The sequence below is a fragment of the Pichia kudriavzevii genome, chromosome 1, assembly GCF_003054445.1.
Source record: "Pichia kudriavzevii chromosome 1, complete sequence".
NCBI classification, from domain to species: Eukaryota; Fungi; Ascomycota; class Pichiomycetes; order Pichiales; family Pichiaceae; genus Pichia; species Pichia kudriavzevii.
In genome coordinates, this window is record NC_042506.1 from 2783610 (window position 1) to 2807566 (window position 23957).

The 23957-nt window shown below is 37.6% G+C and overlaps 13 protein-coding genes across 13 annotated transcripts; 6 read left to right on the top strand and 7 right to left on the bottom strand.

Annotated features, from left to right (window-relative positions):
• Positions 1-218: 218 nt before the first annotated feature.
• On the bottom strand, positions 219-1712 carry C5L36_0A12910 (uncharacterized protein; the record flags this gene model as incomplete). The annotated part of the gene is made up of 1 exon (XM_029464334.1): positions 219-1712. The coding sequence occupies one exon, from the start codon at positions 1710-1712 to the stop codon at positions 219-221; it is 1494 nt and encodes a 497-aa protein (XP_029320193.1).
• Positions 1713-2557: 845 nt separating this feature from the next.
• Positions 2558-4471, top strand: C5L36_0A12920 (uncharacterized protein; the record flags this gene model as incomplete). Its single annotated transcript, XM_029464335.1, has 1 exon — positions 2558-4471. One exon carries the CDS (start codon positions 2558-2560, stop codon positions 4469-4471), a length of 1914 nt encoding a protein of 637 aa, XP_029320194.1.
• A 2039-nt stretch (positions 4472-6510) lies between these two features.
• Positions 6511-8685, top strand: C5L36_0A12930 (uncharacterized protein; the record flags this gene model as incomplete). Its single annotated transcript, XM_029464336.1, has 1 exon — positions 6511-8685. The coding sequence occupies one exon, from the start codon at positions 6511-6513 to the stop codon at positions 8683-8685; it is 2175 nt and encodes a 724-aa protein (XP_029320195.1).
• C5L36_0A12940 (uncharacterized protein) lies at positions 8677-10116 on the bottom strand (the record flags this gene model as incomplete). The annotated part of the gene is made up of 1 exon (XM_029464337.1): positions 8677-10116. The coding sequence occupies one exon, from the start codon at positions 10114-10116 to the stop codon at positions 8677-8679; it is 1440 nt and encodes a 479-aa protein (XP_029320196.1).
• A 64-nt stretch (positions 10117-10180) lies between these two features.
• C5L36_0A12950 (uncharacterized protein) lies at positions 10181-12295 on the top strand (the record flags this gene model as incomplete). The annotated part of the gene is made up of 1 exon (XM_029464338.1): positions 10181-12295. One exon carries the CDS (start codon positions 10181-10183, stop codon positions 12293-12295), a length of 2115 nt encoding a protein of 704 aa, XP_029320197.1.
• A 228-nt stretch (positions 12296-12523) lies between these two features.
• Positions 12524-13852, top strand: C5L36_0A12960 (uncharacterized protein; the record flags this gene model as incomplete). The annotated part of the gene is made up of 1 exon (XM_029464339.1): positions 12524-13852. One exon carries the CDS (start codon positions 12524-12526, stop codon positions 13850-13852), a length of 1329 nt encoding a protein of 442 aa, XP_029320198.1.
• Positions 13853-13932: 80 nt separating this feature from the next.
• C5L36_0A12970 (uncharacterized protein) lies at positions 13933-14535 on the bottom strand (the record flags this gene model as incomplete). The annotated part of the gene is made up of 1 exon (XM_029464340.1): positions 13933-14535. The coding sequence occupies one exon, from the start codon at positions 14533-14535 to the stop codon at positions 13933-13935; it is 603 nt and encodes a 200-aa protein (XP_029320199.1).
• A 346-nt stretch (positions 14536-14881) lies between these two features.
• On the bottom strand, positions 14882-16921 carry C5L36_0A12980 (uncharacterized protein; the record flags this gene model as incomplete). Its single annotated transcript, XM_029464341.1, has 1 exon — positions 14882-16921. The coding sequence occupies one exon, from the start codon at positions 16919-16921 to the stop codon at positions 14882-14884; it is 2040 nt and encodes a 679-aa protein (XP_029320200.1).
• Positions 16922-17354: 433 nt separating this feature from the next.
• On the bottom strand, positions 17355-18563 carry C5L36_0A12990 (uncharacterized protein; the record flags this gene model as incomplete). Its single annotated transcript, XM_029464342.1, has 1 exon — positions 17355-18563. The coding sequence occupies one exon, from the start codon at positions 18561-18563 to the stop codon at positions 17355-17357; it is 1209 nt and encodes a 402-aa protein (XP_029320201.1).
• Positions 18564-18839: 276 nt separating this feature from the next.
• On the bottom strand, positions 18840-20162 carry C5L36_0A13000 (uncharacterized protein; the record flags this gene model as incomplete). The annotated part of the gene is made up of 1 exon (XM_029464343.1): positions 18840-20162. The coding sequence occupies one exon, from the start codon at positions 20160-20162 to the stop codon at positions 18840-18842; it is 1323 nt and encodes a 440-aa protein (XP_029320202.1).
• Positions 20163-20435: 273 nt separating this feature from the next.
• C5L36_0A13010 (uncharacterized protein) lies at positions 20436-21470 on the top strand (the record flags this gene model as incomplete). The annotated part of the gene is made up of 1 exon (XM_029464344.1): positions 20436-21470. The coding sequence occupies one exon, from the start codon at positions 20436-20438 to the stop codon at positions 21468-21470; it is 1035 nt and encodes a 344-aa protein (XP_029320203.1).
• A 7-nt stretch (positions 21471-21477) lies between these two features.
• On the bottom strand, positions 21478-22662 carry C5L36_0A13020 (uncharacterized protein; the record flags this gene model as incomplete). Its single annotated transcript, XM_029464345.1, has 2 exons — positions 21478-22548; positions 22615-22662. 2 exons carry the CDS (start codon positions 22660-22662, stop codon positions 21478-21480), a joined length of 1119 nt encoding a protein of 372 aa, XP_029320204.1.
• A 195-nt stretch (positions 22663-22857) lies between these two features.
• Positions 22858-23475, top strand: C5L36_0A13030 (uncharacterized protein; the record flags this gene model as incomplete). The annotated part of the gene is made up of 1 exon (XM_029464346.1): positions 22858-23475. The coding sequence occupies one exon, from the start codon at positions 22858-22860 to the stop codon at positions 23473-23475; it is 618 nt and encodes a 205-aa protein (XP_029320205.1).
• Positions 23476-23957: the final 482 nt, after the last annotated feature.

Here is a 23957-nt window from a genome sequence, read left to right on the forward strand (position 1 = left end):
AAGGCATTTACCCAATGTGGCAACTCACCAGACCTCACCCCGTCCGAAAAAGGAAAGTGCCCTTGCCGTACAACAAGAGGGCGACAAGAGGGAGAAAAGATAACAAAGGCTGTTAGGCGGATAAGGGGAACGGAACGGAGAATGGGAAGGGGAGACACGGATTAATGTTTTGATACATTGAGCGCTTTCTTTTTTTTTTCTGGACAAACAACAGGGGGCTAGTAGTATATGACGAGTTCACGGATATCGAATCCGGATTTGACCAACTCGTCCAAATAGAGCAGTAATAGATATACTTCAGAAATGGAGATCCAAGTCATACCAATGATAAACAGTATTGGTTTTGGTAGATGGACATTTATAAATTTCTTGTAGGCCTCTTGTACAAATTCCTCCAGTACTATTAAGAAAAACTGAAACTGGAAAAATGTAAAAGAGTAGAAACATCTTGAGATCCATTTAGGGAGATACTCACCATAAGGAGCATGAATATTATATCCAGCACCGAGGTTCCATGGCATATTCAAGGTACCCATTGCATGAAATATCCCAGTAAATGTAAAAACTAGAAAAAACATCAAATATTTCCTCCATTTTTCAGTACCGTATTTAGGTGGTTGATTTAAATGGATGGCTCTATAGTCACAACCGGCAATTAATTTCGAATGGGGGACAGTCAGCTGATACATTAGTTTATGCCAAACGTTCCCCCACAACGAGCTGACAGTATAATTACCGTTGAAGGATCCAAACAATGGCAAATACTCCCCGAACTCATATCTTCTCAATAGTAATACGTTGATGAACATCATTATGTCATAGATCGTTTGAATACCAAAATAGATACAAAATACAGCACATGATGCAATAACTAGTTGGTTTAGGGTCGATATCTTTGCATTTTCATCAAATAAGTTGAAATCATCCACATGTTCCACTCCCCACCCTCTGGTTTGGATAAACTCGGTCCTCAGAAATAGCCACAGCATTCTATCGTATATTATATACTTGACAACAAATGATTTGAGCCAGTTAGTGAAGCTGATCTGAGAAGAGGAACTGGACGGCAACGATCGTGGCCCCCAGTTCCAGCTAGTACCCACTAAACTCCCCCAAATTGACCTATGTAAACACCAGTTGAATTTTTTCCATGTACAAGGTCTGAGTTTTTTGACATCCTCCAAACTCTCCACACCCAACCGATAATCAGTCAGTTCGGGATATTTGACAATGAAAAACAGGTTGAAAGTGTAGAAGAACAAGTTAATGAAAACCCCCTGCAACATCAACGCAATTGAAGCATTGTTGTTGGTCTCGTCAATCTTATAGAACCACTGTGCCTTTATAAGTATTGGAAACAGCAGTATGGATGACACATACGCCCGATAAGGTTTGGGAGGTATTACAGTTAGACAGATCGGTATAAGCAGTGCCCACAAGAGATACCAGTGTAATGGGAGTATTAGAATTGAGGAAAGGTCCATTAGAACAATGTAATTGATTTCCACAGATGTTAACTGGGTTAACGTACTATATGATCCATTAATAATGTATTTATTTGTACGATTGCATAGGAAAATGGGTGCAGACCCTGCAAAGCGTTGATTTTTCACCGCTTCACCTCCCCCTTGGATTCGGTAATAATGAGATGGCCCATACTTTGGAGTGAAAGTCCCCTCCCCAACCCGTGCACCACATTCATTGACAAACATTTCAACTCTTTTTTCTTTCTCTTGTTTTTCCTTTCTCAACGAAGGAAACAAAACAAAAAAAGAAACGTGCTCGAAAACAGTGCCCTCTGTAGAAACGGATACACCTCAAATGGCCATATGGAACATATCCTTACCCATTTTTGAGGCATTAGCCCCAAAACGTGGGACAATGCACGTCACGTGGAATCACGCAATATCAGGGGCCAAAGGGTCCCTTGCTTCCTCTACATGTGCTACTAATCTTCACTATTGCTTTTTTTCTCCAACTCAAGTTTCAGATCAGCCTCATATGTACAAACATACATCTTATATTACTATTCACTCTGAGGGAACACACTAAGATGTACAGTGATCCAGAGAAGGGAGGGAGAAAAACAGCCCTTTCGGGAATTCCGAGCTTAGACTGAAAACGGCCCGCGGAATATTGTTGACGTTTTTTTTTTTCCTTCTCCGACTAAAATAGTGCCCATCTTCGGCGCTAGCATGCCTATCCACACTTGATGTCTGATGTGTGGGGTGACGTTATTGGCTGGAGGAACAAGATATGAGCAATATGAACTGCGACTGAGTGTGTGACTAACGGGATGCCATAGCAGCTCGCAAACTTTGCAGTGTGATGCTCCCATGTATATAAAAAATCTCTCAGCCCCGTAGTTTCTCGTGTTCTTATCATCTGGAAATATTTTTTCCAATCCGTTTGCTCCTTTCGTGTCACTTTTCTTTTTACTTTCGATCTACTCTTTTTTTTCTCTCTTGTTTTCTCTTCTCCGCCATCTTACTCAAATCTCTTTTTGATTTGACCTTTTGAATATTAATAGAAAATCCAAACGTCTAAACTACTGATAATGTTTAGCGGATTAAAGGAGAGGATCAACTTCTCCTCAAAAGATATAGATTCTGAAAGTTTCAACGAAAAAAAATCAAATGACGAAAAGTTGACCAATGTGCATTTCAACTACGATAATTTTGATACAATGGATGATTATGAGTATATTGCAGAATATGCTGATGAATATAATCCAAATGGTCTACCAATAGCTACCCTGGAAGATAAATCAAAATATAGAAACATCAAAGTGAGACCAACCATTGCAGCCATGTTGATCTTGGTCTGTGAGTTTGCTGAAAGAGGTTCTTATTATGGTACTCAAGGTATCTTGACTAATTTCATCATGAGACCATTACCTGAGGGTTCAACCACAGGTAAGGTCATGCCGGGCCATACAGGTAATGCCGGAGCATTGGGTCTAGGCTTGAAAGACGCCAATGCCTTGGTCACCCTATTACAGTTCTTAGCCTACGTTTTGCCATTGGTTGGTGGTTATCTTGCAGATGACAGACTAGGTAAATTCAAGGCAATCATGATTGGTGTCTGGGTTGGTATTTTATCTCATCTTTTGTTCGTCATTGCTGCTTTGCCTCCAGTTATTGCCAAGGGTCAGGCCGCTTTGGCACCTACCGTTCTTGCAATTTTGTCCTTGTCTGTCTGTACGGGTTTCATTAAGGCAAATCTATTGCCGTTAATGCTTGACCAGTATCCTTATAGGACTAACGTCTTGAGAAGGGAGCCTACAGGTGAAGTCGTCTATGTTGATAGAGATGGCTCCATTGGTAGATTGACCATGGTTTTTTATTGGTCCATCAATATTGGTGGATTCTTACAAATTGCTACCACATATTCTGCTAAAAGAGTTGGTTACTGGTTAGCCTTTTTGTGTCCAATGCTCATGTACTGTATTGTTGTTATTGCTATGTTGATAATTAGACCACATCTTAAACAAGAAATTCCACAAGGTTCTTTACTCAAGAAGGCCATTTTAGTTATGAAGGAGTGCATGAAGGGTAATTTTATTAAGAGGTTAAAAAATAAAGAATTTTGGGCATATGCTTACCCATCAAACATGGAGACTAGAGGTGTTCTAGCTGAAAAAATATCTTGGACTGAGCAGGAAGTCAAAGATTATAAGTCCACATTTACACAATGTCTTATGTTCGCATACTGGGTCATCTTCAACTTGTCAGATACCGGTTTAGGTTCCACATTAACAGCCCAAGCGGGTGCTATGACAACCGAAGGTATCCCTAATGATTTCTTCAACAATTTCAATCAGATTGCAATTGTCGTGGCAATTCCAACTCTTGATTATGTTATTTATCCTTTGTTAGCAAAATATAACTTAACTCCAAAACCCGTCATCAAAATTTTCATTGGTTTCATGTTTGGTGCTTGTGGATCTATGGTGTCGGCAATCATTCAATGGAGAATCTACGAAACTTCTCCATGTGGCTATTATGCAACAACTTGTGATGAACCTTCTTCACTAACAGCATGGTATGAAATTATCAATTATGGTTTATGTGCTTTGGGTGAATGTTTCTGTTACACCACAGCATACGAAATTGCGTATACCAGAGCTCCTGATAACGGTAAGGGTTTGGTTATGGCTTTGTTCCTCTTCAACTCTGCCATCTCCTCTGCCATCTCAGAAGGTATCTCTGGTGCATTGTATGATCCTAACTTGATTAAACCATTTGCAGGTATTGCCGGTGTAGGTGGTTTCTTTGCATTTTTGTTTTTAATCCATTATTGGAACTTGGATAAAATTATGGAACAAGAAGAACTGGAAAGAGAACAGGCTAGATTGGAGGAGGAACACAAGCTTGCTATTCATCCAATAACATCAGCCACTTCTACTGTTCCATTTGATGAAGATAACGAAGCAGAATTACGTTCTGCTATTCAGACGTTCTCAAAATGAGTCTTTTTTTCGATAAAGATTCAAGGGAGAGTCTCTTGTACATTATTACTCTGTTAGTTTCTTATTTTGGTTATATGCCCTATTATTTTATACACTTATGTATTTGTTTATACTAAAAAGTTTCAAATTCATCAGAATGGTTTACCCAAAGTTTGGATAACAGAAATCTGTGTTTGCCCTCTTCCCCTCCTTGTGAAACCGACTCCACGTATCTTAATCTCGGACACTTTTTCTCACTGAAGGTTTCAAAGGAAGTTTTGGGACGCCAGTCTTGGAAGCTATGATCAAAAGATTGTTTTATTAATATTCCCATATAACCTCTACCTTACTCTACCTTGTCTAGATACATGGTTTGCCTTAAAATTAACAAATGGGGTTAACAGAGAATTCTTCTGGTTTATATCAATTTTTGTCATGCATGGCCAAGAGCACTTATATGAAGATGGACTAACCTAGCTAATCACTTTTTTATGTGATGGAGCCAGTGATAGTGAAGGAAAGCATGTTTCTATTATGGCGATGTAAGAATTAAGATTAGCCACAGAGCTGCACCAGTTCCCGAATAAGCACAAGATAAAAGGCTGGGTGTGAACAAGGGTATTGTGAAAGAATTGAAATCAAAGGAAAAAACCAAATGATTGATTAGACAGTAGGTGGAAACATTTTGAAGCTGTAACTTCGTTTTCAGACGATTCGGGTTACACAAAGAGGTGGCGGCGATTTGCTACTTGAGAATGCCATCTATTATTTCCGAAGATTACCACCCAATCATGAGACACCCAGAGCAAAAGGTAATTAGGCCACTCTGAAGTATATGCATATAGAAAACAGATTGACCCGCAAACAAAATTGCTCGACCATGTTAACCTGTATCTTTCTGTATCTCAACATCATATTATTTGATACGAAAACCACCACCAGTCTATGGCACATTTAATTGGAGATTCAATCAGATCAGCTTCCTATAGATCCAATTGAAAAGTCAAAAGGACCCACAAATCGGATGCAGATCACTATCTTCGAATAGAATAAAAAGGCAGCGTGTTTGCTTTGTTTGAGAAAAACAAAGTGTTATTGCTATTTGATATGCTTTTGGGGTGAAATACGATACAAGGTGCAGTTTTTTTTCAGGAGAAATAGATAGAGCTTGCTCCCCAACAAGAGCGTTCAAACTAAAGGAAAGGAAAGAAAAAAAAAAGAGTATCAGGTTGGAGGCCGTTAAATTGAGGCTGTAGAAAGAGGAGCTTTATCAAAACACGGTTTTTATTCTCTGAGGAAAATCAACTAAGGAGATTTGAAAAATACCATAAATCTAACCATTAAACGATGCACGTCTGGCCTTAACTTGTTTAATGTTAACAAAAATAGCCTGGAATCTAACGTCGAAGATACTCCTTCTACAACTCAACTGAAGAAATCATTTTTACAAACTGAACATAAGTATTTTGGATGTAACCAATAGGAAAAAACACACCACTGGAGGGCTACAGTTCACGATATACACTGTTCTTCGTTGACTTTTATACCAGTCATAATCGCTTAACTGTCTAGTTTTATAAGCCCACAGACACAATCAATTTTATTAAGATAATAAATGCAGCTTTATCCGATAAAATTGACAAACCAAAGAGGTTGATATTTGCCCAGGAAGAAGATAAAATAAAGGTGATAAAAAATGCGAAAACAGCACATGAAACACTACTAGAGAAAGGTATCAATTGTGCAACGTCTCAGGGATACTTTAACAATGAGTGACGAATAATAAATAATATTTTTATCATTAAGGGTAGTGCTAAGTTAAAAGAAGGGTATATTCAGACGGAAAAGATAAGCAGATAGGAAGAAACTAAAATCCAATGAAAAATCAGTAAAACATTTTTTGGGTAATGACTTTGAAGGCGGGGGGATGTCATGAGATTTCTTTAGAGACCGCACCTTTACATCATTTAGTTTCTCGGTTGGACTTGTGTTAAAGCAGCATCGCACTTCAAAAGGCACATTAGAGCAAACTATATTTTATCATTCTCTAACTGGATATAATGTCTCAGCTGAACATATCAAACATTGTTCAACTTCTTAGAGATGACCTGTCAAAAGTTTCCAGTTTGAGTTTCGAATTGAGGAGTGATCATTTGCAAAAGGTTTCTAAGCCATTATTAAAAACATTGTTTCAAACATTATCTAAGGATATAAAAATTGAAGATGCTCAGCAGACTTCTCTTTGTGATTGCCTGATTGAATATATGGGTTATGATCGATACACCGCCGTTGAGGCTACTATGTGCTTATTCAGACTTAGAGATTTATCCGAAAATTTAACGAGCAAACTGGGTGATAAAGTTGACGCATTATTAGATTTACAATCTTCTAAGGCTGATAGATACAAAATTGTCAAGATACTCTCTCAATTGTTTACATTTGATCCTATTCTAGCCTCTGAGATTTTTAACAAAAATGCAGCTTTTGCCAACCTTCTTGCTAATGAAGTTACTTTGTTGAGTAACGAGTTTGAATCACCATCATCGGAGACTTGGAAACATTTGAACAATATTTTAATGTTATTCTCAAATGCTTGTGTTGATGAGATTTCGAGGAGTTTAATTGCTTCTATGTATATCAACTTACTACTGAAATGCTTAAGATTGGATGAAAACGACAGCCATTTACAAATCAAGTGTTACGCAACCACAATCACCGTTAAAATGTGGAGAATGATTAAACCTGACATATTAGCAAACAATTCACAGCTATTATCGCTGGACAGTTTATCTGAAATAAGCTTATCATGCTTGTCTAAAGGTATGGAAACATCTATAGAATGTTTATCGCTATTATCAACAAATATTCAAATTAAGAATAAACTAAGGAATGCCAATACTTTAGACACCTTAGTTGAACTCCTGAAAAAAAAGGAGCACACAAAGTACGGAATCATATCCCTACTATCATCAATCACTATACCTAATAGAGTCCTCAAAATTAAGCAGCGCTCAGTAATGACATTAAAAGATTCGAATAGTATTGATCTGATTGACATTCACACCAATGGAAAGTTAGAAGCTAGTAGACTGAATGACGATATACAAAAAATCAGGTATGTTTGTAAAGAGTTAATTGCAAAAGGATTTTTCTCCAGTTATTTAGTATCAATATTTAAATCTTTAGAATCGTCCAAAGGCTTAATAGGTGAATGTATTAAATTGATGCATAATGTTGTTTTTCCTGATATAGATCCTGATGCTGACTCTAGAGATCAGTTAAACGATGATAAAGGATACTATGACTTATACATTAAAGAATTTACCCAGATTATCAGATTATTAACCGCTTACTTAATAGGAACATCTCAAAATATGAAATATAGTCATGAAACATTTATAACATTTGCAGATCCTAACATTGAGATTGGCGAATCTGATCTTGAATCCCGTTCTATTGCTATCAAGGCTTTAACAAGTCCTGAAATTAGTGGCAATGTAAATGGGATCTATGGTGGGCATGATTTGGAATTTTCTTTATCTCCTGTTCCTTTTATTATTGAAATATTGATTCAACACGATATCGATATAGGTATGTCTAATGGCAAGAAAGCGACTCCTTTTAGTACATTGAAAAAGCAAGTTTTTTCATCATTTGATGTATATTATGCTTTTATTGCGTTAGCTGCTATTGCTTCAATTGGGCACGAACAGATCAAACAAACAATCTTTACTTTAGGATTTGATTCAATCATGAATACGCTGCACACAAATGAAGAGAAACTGCAGTTTGCTTCGTTACAATTGTTGAATGAAATATGTGATTTACCTTTATGCGTTGCCAAGTTTTTTAACTGGAATACCGAAACAGACGAATATTATCAAAATTTCAAGGTTCTTACATATTTAATACAATCTACGAATTATGAATCGCAATGCCTTGCATTGCAAATTTTCTATGCTACATCAAGGTTTGAAATAGTGTCCGAAAAACTTGCAAACAATGAATTGTTCTGCAAAGTACTAAATAGTTTATTCCACAACCAAAACAGTGACGACGCATTAACCTATTATGCATTATTAGTATTGAGCAACATCCTGCCTTTAAATAAAAAGCTATCTGATAATAAATTGTCAATATTTAATGAATCTAAGTCGGCTATTTTGAGCCATATTAATAGTGAAAACGAACAAATTCAAGAAATCACAAACATCATGGCACATTATTTAAGTTGAATCATGGGGCAAAAAGTTTATTTTAAATTTCTCTGTTTGAGGATTTCTATACTCTTTATAATGCTTTTCATTCGGTTTAGCCGTTTGTACAAATGAATTCATGCCTATATTAAACATTCGGTCGTACTCTTCGTTGCTCATCAATTCAAATGATCTTAAGTAATTTTTTTTTGCATATATCAACTCCTCATAAAGATTTAAAGGTGGATATAATATTTCCTCTACTGTTAACATATTCAGCTTCTCCTTGCAGCTTTCTATTACTTTAAACGACGAAATATATTCAGTATCATAGTAGAAAGGTTTCATTTCATCTTTATTTGAAGCGTGATTAATATCACTCAATGGAATGTCTATCACTTCCATGTATTTTCGTCTAGGCAGGCACTTGTCAAGAGCAAGAAAGTGCGTTGGTTTCAACAATTTAGGTTCTTGTCTTTTCTCCTTCTTCTTCTCTGTATAATCATCCTTCACTTCCAATATAATCTCATCTTCATTTATTTGGTTTTCTTCTTCATCATCCATGTCCAAAAGGATCTCACCATCATCCATTTTATTCGAAAGTTTCTCCGTTTTTGTTGACCTGACTTCTACGGTTGGATTTGAACTTGTCTTTAAATCAGTTTCACAACTTGGTTTCACATCATCAAACTTGACTCGCTTAGCAATATCAGCTTTTGTTTCCAAATCTACATCGCGTCGTTTCTTTGGCACGGCAGTACCAACATTCCAGTCTACAAATGCTGAAAATTTTGTATGTAAATGGGCACTGAACCAGTAGTTTGGTCTTAGTGTACTAAGCAAGCTCATGGTAAAAGGAGAGCCAAGATCACGCTTCTGAATATCTTGCTTGAAAAATGGTTTCAGCTTCAACAATTGACGGACATCACCGTAGTTATATATTCCCTCCGGCCAATCGTGCGTTAGCATTATCATATTGTTTGCTTCCCCTAGTAGCTTCAGTTTAAAATAATCATCTTTCCTATAATGGTAAATAGATCGCAGAGAAGAAGGATTTAATGGGAAACTGTACTTTTCCTGACTTAACTTCATAAAATTATTTTTATGGTAGACGCCTGATAATCCTCCTATCCTTAACCCCTTATACCACACAACTGAAGATCTCCCCATGTAGTAAATTCTAGGAGCAACAAATCCTCCATATTTCAACTCTTCCAGGTAACTTGAAGATTCATGATTACCTCCAATAAAAATTGTAAATACCGGGGCTTTTTTTTTCCCCATATAGTAATCTTGAAAGTCTCCCATCATTTTATACTTTTCAGGAACAGACATTGATTGCAAGTCTGCATCATTTCTAACACTTTGAAAGTCACCACATATGATAAGTAATTCTACCTCCTTATTCTCGATGCTTTTGTAAATGTTATCCAAACATCCATGGCAGCAGCCTTCAATTGCTACTTTCATGATTAAGTTGCGGTATAAAATTTTGCTTTCTTGCGTGTAGTTACAATGGAACAATAGCTTATCAATGCCAGAGTTATCTTTCTCTTCATATGAAAGGTATTTTGAATCCTCACAACTGAATTTTTTTTTTTCAATTCATGAAATTTTTTTCTCTAAATTTTTTTCACTAGTTTCATCTTCTGATTTTTCTGGTAGAACAAAGTTATCAACAGCAATTACTCAAACACCTAACATGTCTATTCAAAAAAAGGGAAATAAAAGATCTGCTGAAATAGTCGCTTCAAAACCGAACAAGAAGAGCAAGAATGTGGAGCCGGCTTCTGAATCAAATTCTGAAACTGAAGAATCAGCATCAAATAGTTCAGAATCATCAGATACGGAAGACGAAGATGAATTAGATAAAATGGACGATTCTGAAGAAGAAGAGGAAGAAGAAGAAGAAAGTGATGATGAAGACAACGGAGAGTCTAAGGACAACTTTGATCCTAATAAGAAAACTTCTAAGGAACAGCACGAGGAACAAAGAAAATTGCTGAAGGAAAGAAAGACTAAAAGAAAATCTGGAGTTGAAGTTGAAAGAATCAAGAAATTGTGGGAGAAACTAAGAGCTAAGAACCCACCAATGCCAAAGGAAGTAAGAGATAAACTATGTGATGAAGTATGGAGTCTTTGTGAAGGTGTTTTGGGTGATCTAGTTTTGAAGCACGATGCATCCAGAGTTGTTCAAACATTAGTCAAATATTCTTCAAAAGAAAGGAGGGACAAAATTAGTAAGGAACTAAAGCCATATTACTATAAATTAGCAACATCTGCATATGGTAAGTTCCTATTAATTAAGCTTCTTCATTATGGTTCGAAGGAGTCTAGGGGTTTGGTCATTAAAGAACTTCATGGTAAATTAAGAAAACTAATGCGACACAGAGAAGGTGCTTATGTTGTCGAAGATTTGTTTGTTTTATACGCAACAACAAAACAAAGAAATCTAATGATAAGGGAATTCTGGGGTTCTCAGTATGCATACTTTCCTAATGAAAATGACACGAGAAATGTCATTGAGGTATGTGCAGAATCAGCGGAAAAGAAGAAATTAATTGCTGGTAATTTATTTGGTACTATTAAAGCTTCTGTTGAAAAAGGCTCTATTGGCTTCCAAATTTTACATGCTGCTATGAGAGAATATGTACAGATTTTTGAAGGTCAAGAAGTCAGGGATTTTATTGAACTGGTCACTGAGCAATTTGCTGAACTAGTGCACACTCCTGAAGGTTGTGAGGTTGCATGTACTGTCCTAGCAAAAGCCACTGCTAAAGAAAGAAAGAGTTTACTGAAGAGTTTAAAGCCGCATTCTGAAGCATTAGCTAATAATGAACATGGCCAAATGGTTTTACAACTCATTTTTATGACAGTTGATGATACTGTTTTAATCCAAAAGACCTTTTTAAATGAATATGAAGAGTATATGGCAAATGTTATCACTGGTAAAATTTCAAGAAGGCCATTTATCTACCTTTTAAATGGGTTAGATAAGTCGTACTTCTCACCAGCAGTGTTGAACGATTTTGCCAAATACATGGAAATGTCAAAAGAAACCTCCAAAAAGCCAGAGGATGAAAGGAGAAGTCAAATTCTAAAGTTTTTCTTGCCATGCTTTTACAAAACTTTCTTGGATTCACCATATGATATCTTGAAAGAGAATGTTGGAGCTCAATTTGTCCAAGAACTTCTCTTAAACAACCAATTTCCGGATATTAGTGGTGAATTAAGAACCAAGTCTATTGACACAATTATTGATTGTGTTCGTGGTGATTTGACCAGCGAAGAGCATTTAATCAACAGAGCATACACGCCAAGATTGTTGAAATTTCTCATTCAAGGTGGTAAATGGAACCGAGACACCAAACAGGTCGACGAAGTCGAGGGGATTGAATTGGGTCTCCCATTTGCACTGAAATTTGTTGATGAGCTTTTCGATAACGGTAAGGATGCAGATGCTTTGATAAACTGGATTTCTCATAAAGAAAGTAGTTTTGTTCTTGTTGCTCTACATGATAAGTTCAAATTCTCAAAGGAGAAGTTTGCTGCTGAATTTATAAAAGCACTAAAGAAACAAAACAAAACTATTAAAAAACAGGGAGAGGACAATAAAGGTGCTCAGTTGCTCCTCAAGGTTCTCAATTAAAGGTATAGTTTTCACCGTACGTATATTCGTATAGGCATGTATAAATAAAGTAGATTAAAGCAGCTACATAAATTTAAAAACTGAGAAATCAACGCCACCGTGCACCAGCGAATTAACCAAGACTTGATCCTCATGAATTTTATAAGGGCAAATATACTAGTACAGATTACCTTTATCTTTGCAATCATCATTTAAGAAGAGCTACTCAGACAATTGAGAGAGTACAAGATGGCAAAAGAGGATTGGGAAAAATATAAAAAACCTGTAGAGGAAGATAATGAGAAGTCAGTAGAGATTAAGCCTCTAAGTGAAGATGATATTCAAGTCTTAAAGACTTATAGTTCTGCTCCTTACAGTACATCTATCAAGAGTATAGAAAAGGACTTAAAAGACTTGGAGGCAAGAATCAAGGAGAAAATGGGTGTGGAAGAGAGTGATACCGGATTGGCCAATCCTAATCTTTGGGATGTGGCAGCAGACCGTAAAAGAATGCATGATGAACAGCCACTACAGGTTGCAAGGTGTACGAAGATCATCAAATCAGATGAAGCGGAAGAGGCGGATGAGGTAGATGAAAAAGCACAATATGTTATTAACATCAAACAAATAGCAAAGTTTGTTGTTGGGTTGGGTGAACGTGTCTCTCCAACCGATATAGAAGAAGGCATGAGGGTTGGTGTTGATAGAAGCAAGTACGAGATCCAGTTACCACTACCACCTAGAATTGATCCAAGTGTCACGATGATGACTGTCGAAGAAAAACCTGATGTTACATACAGTGATGTTGGTGGCTGTAAGGAGCAGATTGAAAAATTAAGAGAAGTTGTGGAATTGCCCTTACTATCACCTGAGAGGTTTGTGAAATTAGGTATCGATCCACCAAAGGGAATCCTATTATACGGACCACCAGGTACTGGTAAGACTTTATGCGCTAGGGCTGTTGCAAACAGGACGGATGCAACATTTATTAGAGTCATTGGTTCTGAGTTAGTTCAAAAATATGTTGGTGAGGGTGCAAGAATGGTAAGAGAGTTATTTGAAATGGCAAGGACGAAGAAAGCATGTATTATTTTCTTTGACGAGGTTGATGCAATTGGTGGTGCCAGATTTGACGATGGTGCAGGAGGTGATAACGAAGTCCAAAGAACAATGTTGGAGCTAATTACACAATTAGATGGTTTTGACCCTAGGGGTAATATCAAAGTTATGTTTGCAACCAACAGACCAAATACTTTGGATCCTGCTTTGCTAAGACCTGGTAGAATAGATAGAAAAGTGGAGTTTTCCTTGCCTGATTTAGAAGGAAGGGCTAATATTTTCAAGATTCATGCTAAGTCTATGTCATGTGAGAGGGATATCAGGTGGGAACTAATTTCAAGAATGTGCCCAAATGCAACAGGTGCAGAACTAAGATCTGTTTGTACTGAAGCGGGCATGTTTGCAATCAGAGCTAGACGGAAAGTTGCCACAGAGAAAGACTTTCTAAATGCTGTTGAGAAGGTGATCAAGGGTAATATGAAATTCAGTTCAACTAGTAGGTATATGCAATATAATTAGGAGGGCTAATTTAACATTTGTATACAGAGATATTCTATAAAGTATGTACTAAAGGTAATAATAATCTTTAAGCATGACACTCATTCCCACCAACTACAACAACCCATGCCATCCGTTTGACATGATGCTATAATAGCATATGGTGGGGTCTGCTCCTTATCATTACCATTTTGGTTTTGCGAGGCTGCTTGCGATGTTGGGCCTTTTGGTTTAACATTAGTAAATATTTCTTCTTCGATTCTAAAGTTGATTTTTTCATTGACGTCCAAATAAAGAGTATTTTCATCATCCATTTTCCAGATCCATGCATTTTCATCTGGTGAGTAAAAACTATTTTCAAACATCAGCGCCTTAGGAACAAAAATATCATTGAAGAATCCAATGTTTACCTTGATTCCTTCACTCGTACATTTTTCGATCCAACCTGTCAACACTTCACCCACAAATGGTTTGAAGATGACCAGCCTACACGTCACAGTAACGTACATTGCACCATCGCCGGGTCTAAAAAGACCCGTATCGAATTCAACTAGATCATAAACAGATATAACAAGTCCTAGTTTAGGTATAATTTTATTTGCATGTTTGACATTAAGCTCTTGTTTCACTGCTACTTCTCTTGAAAGATTAAACAAATGTGGCGGAATTCGTATCAAATCCGTTATTGTAGAAAGTTGAAACATCGGAACGTGATTTAATTTATATTATCTCTTCTGAACTGGTATTGCAAGATGGTTATAATTATTTAGGTGATTCAAATTTATCATAAATATTCCGGCTTAATTTTTTCTTTTTTTTTCATTCTGATGCTCGAAAAGAGTATTATCGCTAACCTTGCCGTAATCATGGCTTTTCGCGTTTGAATATGTTATGCAAGCTTTTAATGTTTCAAAGAGTTCATAAAAAGTGGTTGTATATACTATGTATACTATATATCGTATTTTATAGAAGAATAATAAAAACAGAGTTTGGAGGGAGGTTAACGGTGGGATATAAAATTATCAAAATGCGTGAAAAAAAAAAACAAGCCTAGTAAGCTCTAACAGTTGGTGGAACAGGCTTACATTCTGCTTCATCTAATGTCGTGGTGATAACCTTTCTGTAACCTAACTTGACTGGCTCGCCTGTCTTTGTTTGCCAAGACAAGGTGTGCTTTTGCCAGTTTTCGTCGTCTCTGTTTGGATAGTCATCTCTTGCATGAGCACCTCTTGATTCCTTTCTTGCTGCTGCAGAAGTTGCAATTTGCTTAGCACAGGTCAACAAATTTTGTAGTTCTAGAGTTTCAGTCAAGTCAGTGTTCCAAATCATTGATCTATCGGTGGTCTTAATGTCGGCAAACTTTGCGTCAATTCTTTCAAGTTCGGAAACACCAGCGTCCAAGTTATCTTGAGTTCTGAAAACAGCAACGTGTTTTTGCATAGCCTTTTGCATTTCCAATCTCAATTCAGCAGTAGGAGTGCTACCGCTAGCGTTTCTTAGTTTATCCAAGTTTGCAATAGATTCGAAACCAATATCTGCTGGCAATTCCTTGTGTGGAGTACCTGGTTTCAGTTCAGCAGCAATGGAGTGAGCAACTGCTCTACCAAAGACAACTAAATCTAATAAGGAGTTAGCACCCAATCTGTTAGCACCATGAACTGACGCACATGCAGCTTCACCACATGCATAAAGACCTGGAATGACAACGTCTTCACCCTTTTCATTGACAGTCAAAGCTTCACCAGACCACTTGGTTGGAATACCACCCATATTGTAATGAACAGTTGGTATAATTGGAATTGGCTCCTTGGTAACATCAACACCAGCGAAAATCTTTGCGGTTTCTGAAATACCTGGCAATCTTTCTTGTAGGACAGAAGGTGGTAGATGAGACAATTGTAAGTACATGTGATCCTTTTCTGGACCAACACCTCTACCTGCATTGATTTCCATAGTGATAGCTCTAGAGACAACATCTCTACAAGCTAAATCCTTAGCATGTGGAGCATATCTTTCCATAAATCTTTCACCTTCAGAGTTGATCAAGTAACCACCTTCACCTCTTGCACCTTCAGTGATTAGACAACCGGAACCGTAGATACCGGAAGGATGGAATTGGATGAATTCCATATCTTCCAATGGGTAACCTGCTCTAGCAACCATTGCTGAACCATCACCAGTACAGGTGTGGGCAGAAGTACAGGAGAAGTAAGCTCTACCAGAACCACCAGTAGCAATGATAGTCTTGTGAGCCTTGAATCTATGAAGAGTACCATCTTCTTGATTGTATGCAATACAACCTACAATTTCGCCATTGTGCTTCAACAAATCCAGAGCAAAGAATTCAATGAAATAATGAGTGTCGTATCTTAAAGATTGACCATAAAGAGTGTGTAATAAGGCATGACCGGTTCTGTCAGCAACTGCACAAGTTCTGTATGCCTGGCCACCCTTACCGTAGTCTTTGGTTTGACCACCAAACGCTCTCTGGTAAATCTTACCTTCCTTATTTCTTGAGAATGGCAAACCGTAATGTTCTAATTCGATAATCGAAGGTGGAGCTTCTCTGGTCATATAATGAATAGCATCTTGATCACCTAACCAATCAGAACCTTTGACGGTATCATACATGTGCCAATGCCAATCATCCTTATGCATGTTACCTAAGGCTGCATTGATACCACCTTGAGCTGCAACAGTGTGAGATCTGGTTGGGAACAACTTGGAAATACATGCAACTTTAAAACCCTCCTTGACTAACCCAAACGCAGCCCTAAGACCAGCACCACCTGCACCAACAACAACACAGTCGTATTCATGGTCAATGACATGATAATCCTTTGCCATTGCAGAGGATGCCTCTTTACCATTTAGGTTGTTAAATCTGTTGATGACTTGCCTTGAGGCTGGAGTATTGGAGAAGAATCTCTTTGAAGCAGAGATGGACTTTACACTTCTTTGTAGAGAGAGCATTTTTTTTTTCTGAAGCAGAAACCTGTTCGTTGGACTTTGATAAAGAAGAGTTAGGTTTGGGTTCCCTTCAAGTTCTGTTTCACACTCCAAAATTACTAATATCTTTTTCTTCACCATCTCCAGAGAACTACTAACACTCCGTTCTTCCCCCCACAACGGCCTCTCTCTCTCCCTCTCTCGCTACAATGTGTGGCCAATCCTCGCGCACAGAATGGAAATCGTTTTTCTCTCGCATCTATTTTGCGACTCGGGAACGAGAAAAGAAAAAAAAAAAAAAAAATTCGACTCAGGCCCGGATATCGCCTGCTCACTTCCGATGGGAGAATAAGAATCCCAACTAATTGGGGAACGGGCATGAATGTCACTGGAGAAGAGGAATCTCTTTAGTTGCCCGATTCGGCAATTTCGTCGACTGCGAGTGTGTGTGTGTGTGTGTGTGTGTGTGTGTATGTCCATAAAACGAAAACACAAAAAGTATTCCATCTACATTGTATACAGTTATGTCCTTGTGATACACTCCGAAAGTGCTTACATTCGTTCATATATCCCCCTATTCTACACCAAACACCCGCTCGTCGAGGTTCACCACCATCACTGTCACGTTGTCGCCAGTGCCACGTTTCAGCGCATATTCGCACAACACCTTAGCAGCACGGTCGCTGTCCCGTATGCCATCGATCATACGCACTGCCGTCTCGTCGTCGCAGACGTCCCAGAGACCATCGCAGGCTATAATGAGCTGTCGATCATCGGGAGTTATTTCGGTCATCGTCGTGTATGGCGCTCCTAAGACGTACTCTTTCAGGTACACGTCTCCTAATGATCTGCTCACAGCTAACACTCCATTGACCCTCCCACTCAAAACAATTCCGCCTTGCCTGTGAATTCGCTTGATTTCACTCCGGTCTGTACCCTTATGTTCGTAACTTAACCGTTGGTAACGCCCATGCCCTCTATTAAGAACAATTCGACTGTCTCCAACGTTCGCAGTATACAGAATCCTCTTGTGCTTCCTACCAGGAACAAAATCAAACAACCTATTTTGAGTCTCCCTTATTCCAGTCTCTTCACTATGGACTCTAAATTGCGCAGCTTCCTCTTCTTCTTTCTCTTCTTCTTCTTCTTCTTCGTCTTCCACTTCTGAATTCTCTCCTTCTGCGTTTTCCTCCACTCTGACATCCCCATTTGACACATCGCCTTCCAACTCGGATTCAGCTTCTTCAACCTCTTCTTCCCACCTCAAAACTGCTACTGCAGCAGTACAGCCACTCGAACCAACATCATCCATTCTGGATATCTCCTCATCAGCTTTTAAAAAACTCTCATTCAAATGGTCCCTCAAGTCGCCATTGTTCCCCTTCATGATGCTCTCATATAATAGGTTGTGTAAATTGCTACCCGCCCATCTGGCTGTTTGCTTACCTGCATGTCCATCAAAAACTGCAAAATAACCCCAGTCCAACCTCTCACAAAAATTAGCAACATATGTGTGCACATCTTCCATCGTTCTCCTATATTTGGGATTCTTGTTCTCACTAACACCAACTCTAAATGAAAGCCCCTTACAAGGATCAACAAATTCTGTATCGTGCTCTCTTTCTGCCTCATCCAATGTATTTTCCGTTTCCCGTCCCTCTGCTTCGGTCACATTTGCATCCACTTTCTCTTTGTTCTCTGGTATTGCGGGTGTTTCTGCGCTATCTCCTGAATTGAAGTGTTTCACACTGTCAATCGATAGCCTTCTAAGTAGCCTATTCATTGGACAGATGTTTGTAGTACGTTCAGTGGTTCCAACTTAGTGGGTTTACCCAATGTTGTAAAAATCCCTGCAAGATTCGTGTCAAATCAAACTTTCATGCACTGTGGAAAGGACAATTTCAGGGGCAAAACTGAGGGGAGGGGAGAGGAAAAAGAAAAACTTATAATTTTACCAAAGGGTCAGCAAATTTCAACCTCAGAGGTAGCCCGTTTTGCAATGAACTATAAACACAGTACATAGAAGATATAATAGATAACTCGGTACAAACGGTGGTGATTACAAGTACAATCCCTCGAGGTTTTCCTCGATCTTGTTCTTCAACACTCTTTCCTTGGCTTGTTTGAAATCCTCAGCAATAACTTGCATTCTCCTCTCTCTCAAGGCCAATAAACCCGCTTCGGTACATATAGCCTTGATATCTGCACCACTCAAGTCATCCTTGGAGCTCACGATATCATCCAAGTTGACATCAGGTGCCATACTCATCTTGGATGTGTGGATCTGAAGAATCTTCTTCTTTGTAGAAGGATCTGGGTTCTCGAATAGAATCTTACGATCAATTCTACCAGGTCTAATTAATGCTGGGTCTAGGGTTTCTATCTTATTTGTCGCCATAATAACTTTAACATCTCCCCTATCATCAAAACCGTCTAGTTGGTTCAATAGTTCCAACATAGTTCTTTGCACTTCTCTTTCACCTCCAGATGTAGAATCGTAACGCTTAGTACCAATTGCATCGATTTCATCAATGAAGACAATAGATGGCGCATTTTCACTAGCTGTTTTGAATAGCTGCCTGACTAGTCTTGGACCATCACCTAGATATTTTTGGATCAACTCAGATCCAACGATCCTCAAGAATGACGCACTGGTCTGGTTAGCAACAGCTTTAGCCAGTAAAGTCTTACCGGTACCTGGAGCACCATAAAGGATAACACCTTTAGGTGGCTTAATACCCATCTCTTCGTATAATTCAGGATGTGTTAGTGGTAATTCAACGGCTTCTTTGATTTCTTGGATTTGACTCTCCAAACCACCAATATCAGAGTAACTCTCGGTTGGTGCCTTATCCATCTTCATAACATTGACCATTGGATCGGCCTCGTCCTGCAAAATACCAACTATACTAACAGTTTTATGGTGTAATAAAACTTGGCATCCCGGTTCAAGAAGAGACTTATCAACAAATGAAAGAATCGACACATAATACTCAGGCCCACTTGACGAGGAAACAATGGCATGGTCATCGTCTATTATTTCTTCCAATGTACCAACAGTCATAGGAAATCCTCTAACATCGTCGATTTTCTCTCTTTCCTCGGCCTGTCTCTGTTCAGTTGGTTGTAATAATTCTTGATTCGTCACAAATTCTTCCTCCAATAATAAATGATCTTTAATTCTTTCTAACCTGAGAAGCTTAAGTTTACATCTCGTATTCGGTAAAACGTTGGGTAGTTTAACATTCTTATCAGACATATTCCTTCTCTTCTTCCTACCAAATGTTCTGCTTTGCGCAGGTGGTTCATATTTGGGCTTCTCCTGTTTTTTCTTGTCCCCTTTCTTCTTGTTCTGTCCTGGTATAGATGCGTCTTGTCCCATTGTATTGTAGTGCTGTGTTCAGGTACGTAACTTGATGAAAATAGAACAAGTTTAGCGCTTTGCCACCAGGTTACGGTTGTCTAGTTAGTAAAGAAAAACGAAACAAGTTCTCATTTTCATGAACGCCCTCGGTGCTGAAAGGGAAACCCTCAGCTGTGCACACATGAATAATTTCTCCAATTCGATATAGTAAAACTTCAAGTGTTTTAAAAGATCTCTTTTCTGTTTCTCATACGACTAGCAGGCAAGTTTAGAGTCGTAAAGGTTTTAAAGATGTCACAGCAAGGTGTAAAAGAAACCTATGTCCAACTATCGAAACCTTTCTTCACTCTTCAGGAGATTGAGTTCATAGAGAGAAATAATATTGATTTATACCAAAATTTACGAGATTTCAAGTCGAAAACTAAAGCGACATTCCAAACATTGATAAGTCTAGCCATCAAATTGAACCTTCCTGTTAAAGTACTTCAGAATTCGAGTTATTATTATCAGAAATTTTATCTCTTGAATAACAACTACAAAAAATACAGCAGTTTGCATTTTGAAGTCGGGTTATCTGTTCTCTTTATATCCTTGAAACTCAATGATTTCATAAAAAAAGTAAATATTGTGATATCAGAAGCCTTTGAATTGAAAGGTATGCGGTTATCGTCTTCAGAGATCGAAGAAAATAAAAAAATAATCATTAGTTTAGAAAGGAAAATATTGGAATTTCAAAGTTTTGATTTCAGGAACTTCTTGGTTGAAGATTTTCTGATAAAGTACTTGAAACACTTTAATAAAATCTCTCCTAACAAATTTTTTTCCTACCTATGCTGGTCTGTTCTGAACGATCTATATCTGACATCACTGGTCTTACAGTTTCCAGCACACTATAATGCGATCATTTCAATAAAAGCATGCAAAGTGATATACAATACACTAATCGAAGAAAAGGTCATTCCGGGGACAGAACTCCCGGTTGAATGGGACCTAAGGCCCCTTGTTGCTCATTTGAAAGATATAAGCTTTATTTTATCGGGCTGTGATCAGATACTCTCATATTATATTGACAACATAAATTCAACTTTTATCAAAAGTAGTCTGGATGAAATGAGTATAAAAATCGAAGGTAAGAAATTTGTTGACATTCTTATCAATGCCAAAATAGATATAAATAAAAATTCTCAGCCTGCTGTGGTGCACGAGATAGTTGAGGATGATGTATTCTATCGAGTCAGAGACACGGATATTGCAAAATCTGGCGCAATCAGATTTCTATACAATAGGCAAAGATTTAACAATGAAGTTAAAATGTATAGATCATAACAGTAATTCACATATGGAACTCCTTATATCTGCTTCTTCTCATTGGGTCAAGCTTTTCTAATCTTTGTAAAATACTTTCAAATTCCTCCAAGTCTACTTCGTTTTTACTGATCGAATGGAGCCTTTTATACAAATAAGCAACAAAAATTAGACACCACTTATTTTCGGCTTCATTGTCATCAAGCTCAAACTCATTCAACTCCTTCACTGCATTCACAGTATCTTTTATTAAATTAATCATGTCTTGCATATCAATATTTGTGAGAAAATAATCACTGAATAACCACTTCATATAAAACCAAACTGATGAATCGTCGGGGTCTGTATATATAGCGGTTTTTATCAAGTCCAACTCTTTTTTTAAGAACAAGAATTGATTACTGCCATTGAAAAATCTCAAGTATTCCAACATTTTAGGATCTTCGTCTGTGCTAATATGTTCTAAACTTGGAGAATTTGTAAATAGCTTAATCACAAGCTTACTTCTATTGTGCCAAGCAGAGTAATTTGAAATATCTTTATTGATCATTTTTGTGGTGAACTTGAATTCATCAAAATCAATCGCTTCGCTACTCTGTTCAACCCTGTCATCTTTCTTCATCGAATCAATTATAAACCTTCTGTATGCCCAGACATGAAAATTCCTCTGATCTGCTTGTAGAAACTTGTTTGTCAGTCCTATCTCGATGTTCCAGTCGCTCAGCTTATCAAGTTTCAAACACCAAATTCTGTGATTCCAAATCCAATATGATTTGGGAGATTTCCTTAATTTATCCAAAACAAAATGGAGCTCTTCAGTGAAGATTTGGTGTTTTTCCTTTAAATCATTTTCTTTCAATCCCTTGAACAGAAATTTTAGAATCAATACTTTTCGATAGTTCCAAACTGTGTACAACTCGAAATTCCAGTCAAGCAATTCTGTAACTAAGTTGTAATATTTTTCGTTATAAATTCTTCTTCTGTTACCTTCTAAGACAATATCGCATAACTTCTTATATTTCTTTATTTTGGACTCTTCTAAGTGCATTTTTCTGCTGGCCTCTTCAGCCGATAGTTTATTATATTTTTCGCTTCCGTGCTGTCAGTTAGCAGAGTTAGTATATGATTCAGCAGATAACCCTCAAAAACACCACTAAACACGTACCATTCCGGCAAACGAATTATTTTGGCTATATCCTGGAACAAACGACATATGTCTATATTTCCTTCACCTTTTAACTCCACTCAATTGGGTATAAGAGATGTGATGGATAATCATTTGCATGTCAGCTCCTCTAGTTTTCTTCATGATTTTGTCGCACGCCCTGTAATCCTCTCTCTGCTTTAGTAACTTATTCTTTGTTTTCTCTCTCTATAATTGCTAAATACGTTAAGCAGCTTCTCTTTGATGACTACAGCTGCGGGATCATTGCAAATCAAGGGATCGAGTAGAGTAATCTCCGATTATTTTGAAATTTGTATCCATAACATCCTCTTCCAAAGACATATTTATCCAAAGGAAGAATTTAAAGTTATTAGAAAATTTGGTCTAAATCTGGTATTCTCCAAGAACGAAGAGGTAATTAAATATATCAGTCAGGTTATTTCACAGTTACACAGGTGGATATTTACTGGGAAGATAAGCTGGTTAACTTTACTGATTGTATCTAAAGAAAGCGAAAAAATTAGTGAAAAATGGATGTTTAATATTGATATAATAGATCGAGGGAATGAACAGAGAGAATCTAGCAAACCTATAGCAGATATTCAGCAAGAGATTCAGGTGATAATAAGACAGATCAGCTCATCTGTCGCCATTCTACCTGAGTTTGAAGAGCCTCAAACTTTCAAGATTTTAGTTCATACGGTAGGTGATCTTAAGCCTCCAAAAGATTGGGATGATGCAAAACCGTTTGAAGAAATCGATTCCCGGAATGGGGAAATTGAAAATGTGAAGTTCAATGAGTTTCAAACAAATAATCATAACATCTCTACGTATGTTACTTATCAGCATAGGAATCAATAAATGTCAGTACCGCAAATCCGTTATGAATTTTGGGTTCCAAAATAACATCCAGGATCAATTTATTTTGTTTGGCGGATTCTCTCGATCAAGATCTAATAAGATTGCTTTGTGGCCAATATATATTATAAAATTTTGAATAGCAACTTTAAAGAAACCGTGTTTCGTATCAATGAGATCGTTTAAATTTGAAACTAGAGTTTGAGATGCATCTAAAGTTCGGATCGTAAGATCATGATCAGTTTTGATGATCTATTGCAATCGCTTGAAAAACAATGATGAATTTGTAATCTCCATATCTTTGCCGAGTTTCATTCTCTATAATATTGACCAAAGTATTTTTGAGAATGGTGGGATATTTCTAGCTTTACCTAGATTAGGCCGGTATACAGGTCTCCAACGCCCTTCTCCCCTTTCTAGGAGACAGCTAATTGGCACAGTTTCTAAAAGCTACCAAAACATTGCTGAAGCCATCGTCAAATTAC